The following is a 17,234-nucleotide window of genomic DNA, read 5'->3' as shown; positions in this document are numbered from 1 at the left end:
CACCTTTAATCTTATCTAAGCAACACTATTAGTAGTGTAGATTGTTGCCATCACTTTGATTTTAGAATGGCTGCGTCCCTCTACTTTTGGTATTTAATATCTTAAGTAGACATTCATTATAAATTGATAGCCTCGCTTTGATTTTAGAATGGCTGCGTCCCTCTATTTTTGGCGGCGGAGGCTGGAAACACGGCAGTCTGTAAGGAACTACTTTCTCAGTGTGCGGAATCTCAACTTCACCTGCAGAGGAAGGTGGGTGTGATCAGTCATCAGTTATCCCTGGATTTGTTCACATATATTCTTCATATACACTCTCTAATCATCTATTAGTATTATCACCTCTAATCATCTATTAGTATTATCACCTCTAATCATCTATTAGTATTATCATCTCTAATCATCTATTATTATCATCTCTAATCATCTATTATTATCACCTCTAATCATCTATTAGTATTATCACCTCTAATCATCTATTAGTGTTATCACCTCTAATCATCTATTAGTATTATCACCTCTAATCATCTATTAGTATTATCATCTCTAATCATCTATTAGTATTATCATCTCTAATCATCTATTAGCATTATCATCTCTAATCATCTATTAGCATTATCATCTCTAATCATCTATTAGTATTATCACCTCTAATCATCTATTAGTATTATCATCTCTAATCATCTATTAGTATTATATCCTTTAATCATCTATTAGTATTATCATCTCTAATCATCTATTAGTATTATCTCCTTTAATCATCTATTAGTATTATCATCTCTAATCATCTATTAGTATTATCACCTTTAATCATCTATTAGTATTATCATCTCTAATCATCTATTAGTATTATCTCCTTTAATCATCTATTAGTATTATCATCTCTAATCATCTATTAGTATTATCATCTCTAATCATCTATTAGTATTATCACCTTTAATCATCTATTAGTATTATCATCTCTAATCATCTATTAGTATTATCATCTCTAATCAGCTCACATCATACTAGTATTTCTGAAGGGTGACCGCCCAGTATTTTGACGGTCCGATAGTCCGACAGTCCGACGGGCTGGTATTCCGACGGTCCGATAGTCCGACGGGCCGGTATGTCAACAAGTAAGATGGCATGGGTAACTTAATGAGTTTGTATAATTTAATCATTAAATCATATAATAAGATGAATGTTGCTGGGTTTTTTCAGTCACTGCGATGATTTAGTCATCTTCGAAGTACAGTATTCACCTCGTCCTTTGGGCTCGGTGAATATTGTACTACTCAGGCGGTTTAATCACTGTATTAACCTAAAAAACAGCAATATTTGTATAATGTTACATTTTCGATCAATTTGTTAGTCACTGGTATCTGTTAATTATATTGCAAAAAATTGCATAATAAGGGGACATTTGGTTATAATTCTCATTTTTATTAAGAAATCAGAGATATGGAAAGTTTTTAAAACAGCATTCCTCCTATGTTTCAAACATCAGCTACTACCACAGGCATGTGTTCTAACAGGCATTCTGATAAGTTGGGTCTGGTAATAGTGGGGAGAATGATGTCCTACAGCGGAAAACCGAAAAAGCGGGTTAGTAAAAGTCTTACAAACATACAAATATTTACAGTATTAGCTGACATTATCTTAATATTTAAGCTATAAGAATTATACTAGGAATGGAATAAACATGTTGTTTCGCGGCTGCATTTCCTAAAAATAACTTTGATATAAACTAGTGTAAACATTTTCTTCGTTACGGACGCCATTTAATGGCATTGCACTATAATTTACAATCTCAATCGGTTACTTAGTGATATTTTGAGTTTTATTCCAAATTTAGAGGGGATATTTACCAGCATAATATACCTCATTTGTAATTTTTTTTAATTGGGGCATATTTCACGCCTTATCGTAACAACTTCTTCTATAATTAGTCACTTTCTATAAGGTCTTGACTCACCTGGATAACGACACCGGGGCTTTGTTTTTCCTTTGTTTACTCTGTTTGCTTTTTAGCTCACCTGAGCCGAAGGCTCAAGTGAGCTTTTCTGATCACATTTTGTCCGGCGTCCGTCTGTCTGTCTGTCCGTCTGTCTGTAAACTTTTCACATTTTCATCTTCTTCTCATGAACCACCGGGCCAATTTCAACCAAACATGGACAAAAGCATCCTTGGGTGAAGGGCTTTCAAGTTTGTTCAAATGAAGGACCATGTCCCTTTCAAAGGGGAGATGATCACAAAAATGCAAAAATAGGGTGGGGTCATTTAAAAATCTTCTTCTCAAGAACCACTGGGCCAGAAGAGCTGAAATTTACCTGAAAGCTTCCTGACATATTGCAGATTCAAGTTTGTTCAAATCATGGCCCCTGGTGGTAGGATGGGGCCACAAGGGGGAATCAAAGTTTTACATACAAATATATAGGGAAAAACTTTAAAAATCTTCTTCTCAAGAACCACTAAGCCAGAAAAGCTGAGATTTACATGAAAGCTTCCTGACATAATGCAGATTCAAATTTGTTCAAATCATGGGCTCCGGGGGTTGGATGGGGCCACAATAGGGGATCAAAGTTTTACATACAAATATATAGGAAAAATCTTTAAAAATCTTCTCAAGAACCACTGAGCCAGAAAAGCTGATTTTTACATGAAAACTTTCTGACATAGTGCAGATTCAAGTTTGTTCAAATCATGGCCCCCTGGGGTAGGATGGGGCCACAAGGGGGAATCAAAGTTTTACATACAAATATATAGGGAAAAACTTTAAAAATCTTCTTCTCAAGAACCACTAAGCCAGAAAAGCTGAGATTTACATGAAAGCTTCCTGACATAATGCAGATTCAAGTTTGTTCAAATCATGGGCTCCGGGGGTTGGATGGGGCCACAATAGGGGATCAAAGTTTTACATACAAATATATAGGAAAAATCTTTAAAAATCTTCTTCTCAAGAACCACTGAGCCAGAAAAGCTGAGATTTACATGAACGCTTTCTGACATAATGCAGATTCAAGTTTGTTCAAATCATGGGCTTCGGGGGTTGGGTGGGACCACAATAGGGGATCAAAGTTTTACATACAAATATATAGGAAAAATCTTCTTCTCAAGAACCACTAAGCCAGAAAAGCTGATTTTTACATGAAAACTTTCTGACATAGTGCAGATTCAAGTTTGTTCAAATCATGGCCCCCGGGGGTAGGATGGGGCCACAAGGGGGGGATCAAAGTCTTACATACAAATATATAGTTAAAATCTTTTTCTCAATAACCACTGAGTCAGAAAAACTGATATTTACAAGAAAACTTTCTGACATAGTGCAGATTCAAGTTTGTTCAAATCATGGCCCCCGGGGGGTAGGATGGGGCCACAAGTGGGGGGGGGGGGGGTCAAAGTTTTACATACAAATATAGGAAAAAGCTTTAGAAATCTTCTTCTCAAGAACCATTGGGCCAAAGAAGTTGACATTTACACGAAAGCTTTCTGACATAGTGTAGATTCAAGTTTGCAAAGGGTAGTTTGGGCCATAATAGGGACTAAGGTTTTACATGCAAATATATATGAAAAGTCTTCATATATGGGCCAAGGTGACTCAGATGAGCGATGTGGCCCATGGGCCTCTTGTTAGGCTTTTTTTCCCTTCTTTTCTTTCCCTTTTTTGCCAACAAACATGGTCATTACAAGTATTATGAATGTATGAATGAATGTTATTCTTGCCAAATCATACCATTAATGTGAACAAGTTTTTTGTTTTAAATTTTACTTTCTGTACGCGACAGTTCATTGTAACATTCATTTTGTTTTGATTGATTATACAGATTAAAACTTACAACACGTGTAGCAGTCTTTCATCATCGACCAAAATATCATTTGCCTCATTCTTGATAATGATTTCATAGAATACTAAATTCATATTCATTCACAAAGACCAAGTCAGTTAGATCTCAAAATGATGTAAGAATTTTATCATGTCAGGGAGTAAGACATGGAGAGACTTAAACACAACATTGAAAGGCAATAATTATTAAAAAAAAAAGTTATGTGTGTTGGCCAGATTTCAAAGCAATCCGGTTTAAAACTTGATGATGTTTGTTCGTCCGTGTAAAAATTGGTTGAATTTCTTTGCAATGGTGAGGGTCATTTACTACATGTACATATTTTGCCTGTACTTCATCAGTTAGCTGTTTTAATTTCCATAAATACCGGGTTTCTCTGATTTAGTTCACGCTTGAATGATTTTGGTCAGAAATTGATTGTCTGATTTATAATCAGGCCGTGCCGATTTTGGTGGTTTCTGGTAATTTCCATAAAATAATGCCTGACATGAATGATTTTTAACTCTATCAATTAAACTTTTGGTGATGGTCAACATGTCGGACTATCGGACCTACGGAATACAAGGCTTGAACCTTTCTGAAGATATGATTAACCTCAGTGGTACATGGAATTCGTAGAAATCCAACTACTTGTTGGCTAAATGACACTGCACCAATATTTCGAGAGAAAAACATTCTACCATATAATCAGTCTACTTTTCATCTCCAATATGAAATTCATGGTCTCTCGTGGGAGTGAAATAAATGCGTGATCTTGCAGCGTTAGCCGTCGTTCAAACTGTTTATCAGGTTTAATGTTCAGTTGGTCGCCAACAGTGCATAGAAACATGCTAGAATCTGTTTTGTCTGTACTGTTCAGTCGATAAAACGTCCTTCGTATTTACATGCACATTAAGATGTCAGTGAAAATAGGAGTTTTAGTTACCATGTATTGAACAGCGTTTAAATACCTCCAGCCGCCACCAACTATATCGATCCTTACGCATTTCAGGGTTGCAAAATGCATTTTCAAATACTTTCTCAATTGCCTTATTTTCTATTACGCATTAAATGATGTATAACATTGCAATAATTATACTTTGTGATTAGTTAAAAAAAGTAGATGAAAAGAAAAAGTGAAGATAACGAATAGTGTGATCAGTCTCATAAATACTATAAAAAAAAAATACAAAATTGAGAGCAAGACAAACACGGACCCTTGGAAACCTCGATCAGATGTCTAGGAGGAGTATGCATCTCCTGTTGACCGGTCGAACCCGCTGTAAGCCGTTTATCAGGTAAACGAAGTAATCCGTAGTCAAAATCAGTATGCAAGGACGGCCTAATAATTGGTTGATTGTATCTTGTTTAACGTCCCTCTTGAGAATTTTTCACTCATATGAAGACGTCACCAATACCGGTGAAGGCTTCAAATTTAGGCTTAGAGCTAGTGATCAGCGCTTACGGCCACTGAGCAGTGAGGGTTCTTTAGCATGCCTCACCTACTGTGACACTGGACATCCGTTTTTAAGGTCATCTCCGAGGACCCATGACATTCACACCTGATGCCGAACGTTTGGCGATGGAACTGTCACTACCTGTTTTAACGACTTAAGTCTGTCGCCTAATAATTGGTATGAAACACGTCGGACAACATTCGACCTAATGTCAAGTTATATTTGCAAATTAGATCACAATAAACTCCATAGAATTTGCGAAATGCTGACTTTAAACGAGACTGTTGAAACACCTGTAACATCTGTTACTTGTCAGTAATCTGCCTGCCTCGATTTAAAAATTGATCATTCGCAGGATATGCACTAGCGTATCGAATCAGTTGAGATACATAAACGCCATATGCAAGCAATGATGGAATATTGCTACATAAAAATAGAAAGTTGACGATGGAGATGCTGACGTCATTCCGTGTGTCGTAAAGTTGAGTTGATCGTTTGCCGTTAACATCTATGTTCAACAGAATATTCAAATATAAAGTAGATATGGAAGACTCTGTGGTGTCATTTTATTCGAGTTCACTGGGATATATCGAATTGACATCTGAATGAAAGTGGATGTTGTTCATAAGTAAACTTCGTCGATGTATCTTAATGTGGAATTGAAGGCCACAGCAAGATATTGTTTCTTCTCATATAAAAGCTTTTGAGTAAATTTTGTCTCATTAGAATACAACAAGAGGTAAGCTAATGAAGGAACACAATTTGTGTCCATGGGAATTCCATAAACTGTTCGACATGATCACTAATGACTATGTAGATATTGCCAATGAGGAACTCCAGCACCTTTTTAATATCAACTTCAGAGTTCTTGTGTGTAGAATCAGTGTGGTGTTTTACAAAACAATTATTTTGATTATTGATCACAAGATATGAATATTTCCGAGTTCCATTTTTATTGAGGAAGCAGCTGTCTAAGAAGTCAAAAAGCCTAGCTTTAATTCATCGTGAGGAATGTAGGTGAAAAGTGTTCAATAATCGTACGTTTTGATGCTGTTGATTTTTGTAAAGTTTGTAACTTAAAATCCTTCGGAATATGTGAGAACCCACATTTCTCGCATATCGGCACAATAAGTCTGAAGTGTTTCCTTCATTGCAATTCATATTTCGTGAGGGGTGAGGATGGTAAAACATTCATCGGATCCTACGATGTATCTCTGTAAGGGTTTTGAAAAATATGGAATTCAGTATAGGTATGGTAACATTTTTATTCGTCCCATTGACGTGGATATTAAATGTTATTAAAACTGAACGGAAGTCTGAAAATATTCGTCTTTTGAAAGGGAACTTGGCATATAAGTTGGATTACCAAATGTGGAACTGAAGCCAAGGTCGTTTAAAATGCAGTTGTAATAATGAGCTTACAACCAAACATAATGCTGTTACAATCCTTATTAGCTGAAACCAAGCGATATTATGAAAAAAGAGTTAAAATCCTTACGTCTGGGACTAACATCTTCCGCGGATTGTCTCTGTCGAGTCCTTTACTTCCAGATGTTGTGTAATACATGTGCGTTGTTTTGATTGATTGTGATCTAGACAATATACTAGATCTTCTAAATTTAGAACGATGTTTGTCAGAGTTTAATGAAAAGATGATGGGATACCTATTTATCTTCATTATACATTTTATAGAAACTGAATTCTCTGAAGTTTGTTTCAGTATAAATAGACTGTAAAATTTAAGGTAAGAAACACTCGACATTTTATATCTGGGGATTGAATGGGAATAAACGGCCGATTTCTGACAACTAATTCTCGTGTTTGAATTCAACATCGGAAACTGTTTTGTGAACTGTGTTTAGACCTGCTGTAAGTTAGTAAATTTTCAGTGATATATATTTTTTTCTGTAAATAATTGTAAATAGATTGTTTTGTTTTTTTAATTCTTCGCGATTTATTTCTGCTGTTCTTCGGGTTAATTGTGACTTAAACACCAGGGTTCAATCAGAACATCGACAGAGGAGCATCCTCTCCTCTCTCCACCAGGAGTCCAGTTTTTATGGTGTCGACTGGATCCTTCCAAAAGAACGCGCACAATCTATCTTCTCTTCATGTGTACATATAATCTTGATAGGTCCTGATTTGCAGGACCCTCCTCCAATTACTGGCCTGACTTCAGCTTACATGTTCAGAAGATATACTCTGATCATATGATTCTGATAGATTACAAACTACAACTAATTGCAGCAGATTAATAATACAAGTCACGATTTTCAAAATTCATGATTCGTTTTCTTTGTTACCCTAACATTTGCAATACGACCTTGCTTGAATTGACATTAAACTGTCATTTCTAATTCATTTTTCAAAAGGAGAATGGCGATAGTGCCCTTCACATCGCTTGTAGACGACGCGACATAGAAATTGCCCGGATGTTGATAGATGCAGGCTCTCCGGTAGATATGAGAAATGTGAGTGGAGTAACATTCAGATGGAATTAAATTCCGTATTCCCACACTTTGTTATGACGTTGTTGAGAGATCATGTCCTTTTTTCAGGAGGACGGCCACACTCCACTTCATATCGCTGCGTGGGAAGGTGACGAAGCGATGGTGAAGTACCTGTACCAGATGAAGGCAAACCCCAATCTTACTGACAAAGTGCGTTTAACTGATATATAACTATTTATCCCAAACCTATTTCATCAATGTCTTAGGAGTTAAAAACACTTGCATTAATCTAGATAATTAATCTTGTGTAGGGATAATGTTGGATGTTCTCGAAAGACAACCTCTTCACGTTTCTGAAATCGCTGAAACAATTCCATTCACCGTAACAGCAATGTTTTGGAGTTACCTATTCTTTTCAGCTTGACCGTGTTCCTGTCCACATCGCAGCTGAGCGTGGACATACTGTGATTGTTGACCTTTTGGTGGACAAGTGTAAAGCCACGATCTCTGCTCGCACCAAGGACGGTAGCACTCTCATGCACATCGCATCTCAGTATGGTCACCCAGATACCGCCCTCACTTTTCTTAAGAAAGGAGTCCCTCTTCATATGCCAAACAAGGTTATATCTCGGTTGTGATTTTAGTCTTAAGTCGGTCCAGCTATTCCTGATTTAAAATTAAGACTACAAGGCCTTCTTTCTTTGCAGTCCGGTGCCATTTGCTTACACACAGCAGCAATGAGGGGACATACCAACGTTGTCAGAGCTCTGTTGTCCAAAGGAGCGTCAGTTGATGCCAAAACAAAAGCAAGTGACTTACTATCACTGTAATGATTATAGTTTCATTCGTAGAATTTTTCTCATTTAGAACGCGATTGGTTTATTTCAGGATGGATATACAGCGCTCCATCTAGCGGTGGAGTGTGGTAAACCCCAGGTGGTTCAAATGCTGTTGGGTTATGGTGCACAAGTAGAGTTCAAAGGCGGAAAGGTAAGTTATATACAAAGTACTCTGTTAGCTCAGTTCAATTCCTCCAAACACGAGTTATCTCTTTATTAAATATCTCCTTTTTACAATATTTATTAACAGGCCGGGGAAACTCCCCTTCACATTGCTGCTAGGACAAAAGACGGTGAAAGATGTGCAGAAATGTTGTTGAAAAGTGGAGCGGATGTTAATGCCGCCAGGGAGGTTTGTGTTTTCCGAATCTTGAAGCGAACGTTGTTTATTATTCTAAATGTCTGCTTTCATGGCTTGGTGAATGATTTCAGAATGGAGAGACCGCTATGCATATTGCTGGCAGGAATGGACAACTGAAGATGATACAGGCTCTACTGGAGGAGGGCGGAGATCCAACACAACAGTCCAAGGTGAATCTTCCTCCGAGCAAAGAGTTCAACTTCTCCACTCATACACATGACAAAACGCTGTCGTCTTCATAGTTTTCGAACAATTTTCCACTATATATGTATTTAAAGAAAGATATTCCTACAAAGTACATGACCGTTCTTGATTAGTGTGACGTCAAGATATTTAGTTTGCATTTTTATATTACGTCCTGTCGTTTCACTAGAATGGAGAAACTCCCCTACATGTTGCTGTTCGTCACTGCCACTTGATTGTTGCTACAGAACTATTAACTTTCGTCAGCAGGATGTCGTCACGGATAGACGCCGTCATGTTGGTCAACCAGCAGAACTGGGTAAGTTATAGTCTGAAGAAATTATTGGAAGACCACCTCCAAAAGTGAAATGTTTCTTCAGAATTCTGTAACTCTCGTAGTGACGTCATTTTCTTGTGTTATCTACGTCATTGTTTTGTGTTATCTATGTCATTGTTTTGCGGATTGGTTATTAGGAGGGAGAGACGCCAGTGCACTACGCAGCAGAACTTGTCAAAAGCATGATGCATTTCGAGTTTGAAGACACGGACATCATGCGATTACTTCTACAATACGATGGGGACAAAAACATACAAACTAAACTTGTGAGTACTGTTTTGAAGATCGAAAATGATTCAATTATTTTTAAACCATCTCTCTTAAAATAGAAGTTATCTAATTCTTTGGAGCACAATTTTAGACTCACGAGACTCCTTTGCATTATTGTGCACGTGCGGGCAATGAGGATATTTTGATGGAGATTGTGAAACACATTGGGAACACCAGCATTCAAAGCGCAGTCAACAAACAGTCCAAGGTAATGCAGATGTCATGCTCCTCATCACCACGTTATACTTTTTTGTCTCTGTCTGATATATCCTGCTGTTTCTTTTAGAATGGATGGTCTCCATTACTTGTGGCTAGTGAAGAAGGTCATCTTCAGATCGTAAAAATTCTCCTTCAATACCATGCACGAGTGGACGTTTTTGACGAGGTAACGATACGTTGAAAAGGTTCCCAGTAATCCTATCTATGTTTCTAAATGTTCCCAGTAATCCTATCTATGTTCCTAAATGTTCCCAGTAATCCTATCTATGTTTCTAAATGTTCCCAGTAATCCTATCTATGTTTCTAAATGTTCCCAGTAATCCTATCTATGTTTCTAAATGTTCCCAGTAATCCTATCTATGTTTCTAAATGTTCCCAGTAATCCTATCTATGTTCCCAAATGTTCCCAATAATCCTATCTATGTTCCCAGTAATCCTATCTATGTTTCTAAATGTTCCCAGTAATCCTATCTATGTTTCTAAATGTTCCCAGTAATCCTATCTATGTTTCTAAATGTTCCCAGTAATCCTATCTATGTTCCCAAATGTTCCCAGTAATCCTATCTATGTTTCTAAATGTTCCCAGTAATCCTATCTATGTTCCTAAATGTTCCCAGTAATCCTATCTATGTTCCCAAATGTTCCCAATAATCCTATCTATGTTCCCAAATGTTCCCAGTAATCCTATCTATGTTCCTAAATGTTCCCAGTAATCCTATTTATGTTCCCAAATGTTCCCAGTAATCCTATCTATGTTCCTAAATGTTCCCAGTAATCCTATCTATGTTCCTAAATGTTCCCAGTAATCCTATCTATGTTCCTAAATGTTCCCAGTAATCCTATCTATGTTCCTAAATGTTCCCAGTAATCCTATCTATGTTCCTAAATGAAATGTGAAAGGTAAACCGTTTCTTTCATTATTCAGTATCACGGAAAAGCAGCACTCCATCTTGCAGCAGAAAACGGCCACGAACAAGTGGCTGATGTTTTATTGTGGCATAAAGCCTTTGTAAACGCGAAGTCCAAGCTGGGTTTAACACCACTCCACCTAGCGGCGCAAAATGGCTACAATGAATTAGTCCGTTTGCTAATAGAGACACATGGTGCTGTTATCGATGCTCTGTCACTGGTAATACATGGTTTTTTTTCCTACACTGTAGATAATTATTCAGTAAATAAAACACGATTACTCTTAAGTCTTATTGCTAAGATTTCAAAACAATTTTTAGGCAAAACAGACTCCATTGCACATGGCGGCGCAGTGTGGAAAAATGGAGGTTTGCAACACGTTACTGAAAATGAGAGCAGACGCCAACGCTACCGATGTCGTAAGTTTGAGTTTTTGTTTGTTTTACGGAACGAAATTGTCTCAGTCGTGTAGAGACGCCACCAGTTGTTGGTGAATTTGGAATTTGGACCTATGCTTGGCGCTCCTGGCCGTAGCAGTGAGGTTTCTATATCGTTCCAATGCCTACTATGACATAGAACCTCCATCTTTAAGGTCACATCCGAAAGATTCTCGACTTTCATAACTAATATAGTACGCTATGTAAAACGTCTTGGGTTTTTAAAGAGAATTGAAAGAACGGCCTCCTGGTTTAAACAAAAATCGAAAGCCAGACCTCCTGATCGCAAAGCGAGCACCCTATCCACTAGGCTAATACATCCGGTTTGATCTAATGAAAGCAGCGCATGAAAGTGACTGATATTAAATTATGTTTGTTATTCATTGTAATGTGAAAGGGCTGTACTCTATGATATAAAGGGAGGCAATTCTAATGGTGTTTCCATTAACTCCGAAATGCCAGTATTGCCGTTGTCGCCTTCACGCTGATGATAAACAGCGTGTTGCCAATATTGGTAACGTAATTCAGTGTTGCATTGCAGGCGAAGCAACGTTAATAAAAAGCGCTGAGAGTTGTTTCCTTTGTAGCATGGACAAACACCTCTCCACCTAGCGGCAGAAAATGATCACTCGGACGTTGTCAAGTTGTTCCTAAAACATAGGCCAGAACTGGTCTCCATGGCAAACACGGTAAAAATTTGATAAATTTGATAACAAAATATACGTTAATGTTCCAGCATCATTATCTGCATTCCAACTGATTAATGTTCTGTTTGTTTTACTTTAGGATGAAGTAAGTATGCATTGCACGCTCTGTTGTATTTTAACCTTGCATGTCCACACAGACACCCATAACGTCCCACATGAATTAAGAATTCGATAGAGTAATCTACAGTACACTTAGTTAGCACCTCCACCCCAATTTCCACTGCCAAATTATGTGTTTTCAGTGCATGAGGTCATCTAGATTTAGTTAGAGCTGATTAGATATAAGAAAGACAAGACTACAATTTTAAGTTTGTTTCTGGCCCTCTACCAACCGACTGAAATAAATTTCTTATCGCTGTCTCTATTTTTGGCCCATTTCACCAGGAAATTTGCAAGTGTATCACTATTCAAAATCTTGTGTTAAAGTATTTGAATGTAAGCTGTGATATAGTTACAAAAGATTTTACCTTCCAATATTTTCGAAATATCCGTGAAAGGGCAAAGCTAATGTTAATGGTGACACCACTTAATTACTTCAAATAGTACAACAGTGCAAAAAGATTCATTTTATGAAGTTTTCAAACACACATACTCCTATGGTAAATTAGATATAATGAAAGTTATACGATTTCAATTTGGTATTAGAATGGAATGACTTGTGCACACATCGCTGCAGCGAAAGGAAGCGTCGCTGTCATCCGGGAACTGATGAGGTTCAATAAGACGGTTGTGACAACTGCCAGAAACCGGGTAACAGAAGAAACCAATGTCAAATTGTAAATGACTTGTTTAAACTTCTTTTGCTATAAATAAATGCAAATCTGAATTTTTTATTGTGGTTTTGCAGACAAATAACTCCACGGCTCTTCATCTCGCGGCAGCTGGAGGTCATAAGGAAGTTGCGGAGGTACTTTTGAAAGCGGGGGCATTAGCTACTGACGAAAATGCGGTAATTTTTGCTTTGTTTGATAGCTTACTAATATACTAATACCTTTATGCATACAAAATACGGTGCTGGCTAAAATAAAATGTCTAAACCAATTGGTTGACATTTCTCGAAGGTATTATGTTTTTGTTAAAGGACGGAATGACGGCTATCCATCTATGTGCTAAACATGGTCACGTCAACATTCTGGATGGCTTGGATGGTCATGTAAACTGGAGAATCACCAGTAAAAAGGTAACTATTTGGAGTTTGTTTTCACTAGCGCACTTAATTGTAAATGAGAATGATATCATGAAAGGTGAAGATAACGAACATTGATCAATCGCATAACTCCTACAAGCTATACAAAATAGATAATTGGGCAAACACGGACCCCTAGACACACCAGAGGTGGGATCAGGTGCCTAGGAGGAGTAAGCATCCCCTGTCGACCGGTCACACCCGCCGTGAGCCCTATATCCTGATCAGGTAAACGGAGTTATTCGTAGTCAAAATCAGTGTGCCAAGAACGGCCTAACAATAGGTATGAAACATGTCAGACAGCATTTGACCCAATGATAGGTTGTATTGGCGAACTAGATCGTTATAACGACCATAGAATTTGCGAAATGCTAACTTCGATCGAGACTGTTGAAACCCCTGTACCATCAACTTGTTTGTCAGTAGTTTGCCTCGATTTAAAAACTCACTATGTATACGCAGAACAAGCTCTTGTGTATCGAATCAGTTGAGAGATGTAAACACCATATGCAGGTGATAATCGAATATTGCTACATAAATATGGGAAGTTGACGATGGAGAAGCTGAACTCATCCCGTTTGTCATACAGTTGAGTCGTCAGTTTGCCGTTAGTGTCTACTTTTAATAAAATATCGAAGTATGAAGCAGAAGTGGACGACTCTGTGGTGTCTTTTATTTTGAGCTCACAGGGATATATCGAATCGACATATGAATGAAAGTTATCATTGTTAATAGACAAAACGTCGATATATCTAAATGTCGAATTGAAGGCCACAGCAAGAGATTTCTTCTTCTCGCGTGTAAGTTTTTGAATAAATTTTGCTTCATATGAATATAGAAACAGGTCAGCTAACAAAGGAGCACAATTCGTGCCCATGGGAATTCCAATTATCATACAAATTCCATATGCATCAGATACATTGTCACACCCTTATGATTTCATCACATAGGCGAGTTCCTCTGTCAGGGGACTATGATAAATGAATCAATTGTATAAAATTTGCAGACTGGTCTCAGTGCTATTCACTGCGCTGCACATTACGGACAGGTGGACTTTGTACGAGAGATGCTTACAAAAGTTCCTGCCACTGTGAAGAGCGAACATCCTGGGGGAGGAGATTCTGGATTGAAGGATCTCGGAACAGAGGTAGGCAGTTTATTATTCAATAGCATTTTCAAATGTGATTGCACAACACTATTAGCTAATCCATACTGTAATTTTGCTTTTGCCAACTTCAGTCAGGCTTAACGCCTCTTCATTTGGCGGCACAGTCTGGTCACGAAGGCTTGGTTCGCCTTCTGCTGAATTCACCAGGTGTCCAGGCAGACGTATCCACTAACTCTCAGGTACAACAAACATTCCTTTATGTATCTCGGTTGTTTGAATACTAGTTCCTTGATACAAATATTTCGTTTCTTTTTATTAAAATAGGGATCCATCCCACTACACTTGGCGGCACAGGGAGGACACGCATCAGTAGTCTCGCTTCTGCTCAGTAAATCAACGTCACAACTTCATGTTAAAGACAAACGAGGACGTACGGCACTCCATCTAGCGGCCGCTAATGGTCACATCTTTATGGTTGCACTATTATTAGGCCAAGGCGCAGATATAAACGCCTGTGACAAGAACGGATGGACAGCTCTTCATTTTTCTGCTAAGGCAGGATATTTGAACGTTGTCCAACTCCTTACAGAAAGTGGTGCATCTCCAAAGTTTGAAACAAAAGAAGGAAAAGTTCCAATATGTTTCGCCGCTGCCGCTAATCACTCAGATGTACTGAGTTTTCTGATGAGACGAGAACACAACACAAATCACTTAATGGACGACAAGAAGGTAAGATTTTAGATTCAACTTTCATTGGAAAAGTATATCTCATGCTACATATCTTTGCTGATGTTACGGATGAACGTCTTTACTTTTCAGTTCGTCTTTGACTTGATGGTGTGTGGTAAAAACAGCCACAACAAATGTATTGAGGAGTTCATCCTTTTATCACCTGCTCCAGTGGATACTGCTGCTAAACTTTCAAACAATTTTCGTATTCTCGCCGTTAGGGAAAAGGAAAGATCACGTGATTTGACTTCTGCGGGAGATTATTGTGAAAACATGGCAACAGAACTCCTAGCTATTGCAGCTAGTGCCAACAGTGCAGGTCACATTCTAAAAGCCGTTGATTGTAACGGAACACCATTTCTAGACGTTCTTATTGAGAATGAGCAGAAAGAGGTTGTTTCACACCCAGCCGTCCAGAAGTATCTAACGGATGTATGGATGGGAAATTTGAAATGGGCCACATGGAAAATTGTGATGGTGTTTATGGCCTTTCTTCTCAATCCCATTATCTGGCTTATGTTTTCGTTACCGCTACGTCATCGTTTCAATCGCGTACCTATCATCAAGTTTATGGCGTATCTTGTTAGCCACCTCTACCTTATGCTGTTATTTCTTCTAACTGTTGTTTATCCTCGCAGCCCCATCTGGCAGTCTGCTTCCATGATCCCAAGTGTTTATGAATGGCTCCTGTTGTCATGGTTATCTGGGCTCCTTGTGTCAGAGCTGACAAACCCCGGTGACAGAGGAGGACTTGGATGGGTGAAGGTAATCTCCATAGGAATAAGTGCTATTGGAGTATTTTGTCATGTGTTGGCTTTTGCCTTTGACACAGACGAGAGACTGCTTCTCATCTTCATCCGAAATTATTTCTTTGCCTGGGCTTTGTTGATGTGTTTTGTTCAGCTGTTAGACTTTTTGTCCTTCCATCATCTGTTTGGTCCCTGGGCCATCATTATCAGGGATTTACTCAAAGACTTGACTCGATTTTTAGTTATATTATTAATATTTATCGCTGGATTCACGTTGCATTTACTTGCTATATATCAGCCTGTGTATGCACCAAAGACAGTTGACCCAAGTCAAGGGCTTGGGGATGGAAATGGAGAGGCGAATGTATCACAGATAACATTGATCGAGTCGTTTGGGCTCCTCTTCTTCTCTTTGTTTGGGTTAGTGGATCCTGACGGTTTACCTACCACTAATCAGAGCCCAATATGGGTGGTATATATGGCTAAGGTGACTTTTGGAATTTACATGATGGTGACCTTGATTGTGTTGATAAACCTTCTGATCGCTATGATGTCAGACACTTATCAGCGAATCCAGCAACAATCAGACACGGAGTGGAAATTCGGACGGGCTAAACTCATCCGAAACATGAACAAAACTTCGGCGACTCCTTCTCCACTCAATCTGTTTACCAAGCTCTTCACGTACTGTAGAGCCATTTGTAAACATAAAGGTTAGTAACTGTATTGGCATATAACTTTGATAAAACCTTTTGAAAAGGCGATTGCAGAGACATATATGTTATACATGTATAATTATGTCTTGGTGACACAATAGTAAAAAAAACAAATAAACTTAGGTATTCATGTAGATGACATGGACTTATTTGATTCAAATGTAATTTGCTGCTTGCAGGAAAGCTATGTAACGTGCACGCGGATGATTACGTCAGTGATGACGATGACATAGATGCATTTTCTGATTCCCGCTCTGTGGATTTGTTGGCTCATAATTCTGGATGGTTAAAGAGTGTCGTCAGACGTAACACACAGGTCGCTCCTGATGGTGAGTAGCAAGGCACAAATGAATGAAGAAAAATTTTGTTTCATACTCATCAAATAATCTCTATATCCTATCTTTTAGGCGGGTTTCTTCGCGTTTCACATCATACACATGGTCCATTGAGGTTAGAAGACGTGGTGGATTGGCCGATGGTTGTAAAGAAATACCAATCCATGCAAGGCATCGAGGACATTGGGACAGGTCTCTCCGATGAGGATGAAAATGATGCCGTCAATAAGGGCGTGTCCAGTTTTGAGAAAGAACCGATTACATAGGGAGGGGCGACTGTTGTTAGCTATTTCACAACCTGTGCCTTATGCCGGGCAATACTGCAATCATGAAGCACAAATTTACAAAATTAAATGTACATTAAGTATCATTGCTTTCTTTCTAATAAAGACAATCTATCCACCCAGTAATGGCTGTTTAATCATCTTTTGGGCAAGTTGAA

At 38.2% G+C, this 17,234-nt stretch overlaps 1 protein-coding gene across 1 annotated transcript in view; it reads left to right on the top strand.

Annotated features, from left to right (window-relative positions):
* Window positions 1-17,202, top strand: part of LOC125669593 (serine/threonine-protein phosphatase 6 regulatory ankyrin repeat subunit B-like) — a 33,723-nt gene extending 16,521 nt beyond the window's left edge. Inside the window, exons 6-29 of the mRNA XM_048904205.2 lie at window positions 148-252; window positions 7,630-7,728; window positions 7,816-7,917; window positions 8,127-8,327; window positions 8,415-8,513; window positions 8,596-8,697; window positions 8,797-8,898; window positions 8,979-9,077; window positions 9,281-9,409; window positions 9,565-9,693; window positions 9,789-9,905; window positions 9,984-10,082; window positions 10,842-11,045; window positions 11,146-11,244; window positions 11,850-11,951; window positions 12,615-12,719; window positions 12,817-12,918; window positions 13,051-13,149; window positions 14,162-14,302; window positions 14,395-14,502; window positions 14,588-14,992; window positions 15,083-16,454; window positions 16,637-16,786; window positions 16,865-17,202. Coding sequence (XP_048760162.2) covers window positions 148-252; window positions 7,630-7,728; window positions 7,816-7,917; window positions 8,127-8,327; window positions 8,415-8,513; window positions 8,596-8,697; window positions 8,797-8,898; window positions 8,979-9,077; window positions 9,281-9,409; window positions 9,565-9,693; window positions 9,789-9,905; window positions 9,984-10,082; window positions 10,842-11,045; window positions 11,146-11,244; window positions 11,850-11,951; window positions 12,615-12,719; window positions 12,817-12,918; window positions 13,051-13,149; window positions 14,162-14,302; window positions 14,395-14,502; window positions 14,588-14,992; window positions 15,083-16,454; window positions 16,637-16,786; window positions 16,865-17,058 — 4,464 coding nt within the window. The 3' untranslated portion in view covers window positions 17,059-17,202. The remainder of the gene's footprint in view (window positions 1-147; window positions 253-7,629; window positions 7,729-7,815; window positions 7,918-8,126; window positions 8,328-8,414; window positions 8,514-8,595; window positions 8,698-8,796; window positions 8,899-8,978; window positions 9,078-9,280; window positions 9,410-9,564; window positions 9,694-9,788; window positions 9,906-9,983; window positions 10,083-10,841; window positions 11,046-11,145; window positions 11,245-11,849; window positions 11,952-12,614; window positions 12,720-12,816; window positions 12,919-13,050; window positions 13,150-14,161; window positions 14,303-14,394; window positions 14,503-14,587; window positions 14,993-15,082; window positions 16,455-16,636; window positions 16,787-16,864) is intronic.
* Window positions 17,203-17,234: the final 32 nt, after the last annotated feature.

Source organism: Ostrea edulis, chromosome 4 (assembly GCF_947568905.1).
Source record: "Ostrea edulis chromosome 4, xbOstEdul1.1, whole genome shotgun sequence".
NCBI lineage: Eukaryota > Metazoa > Mollusca > Bivalvia > Ostreida > Ostreidae > Ostrea > Ostrea edulis.
Note: the sequence above shows the minus strand (reverse complement) of the source record. Positions and strands in the feature narration are given on the sequence as shown.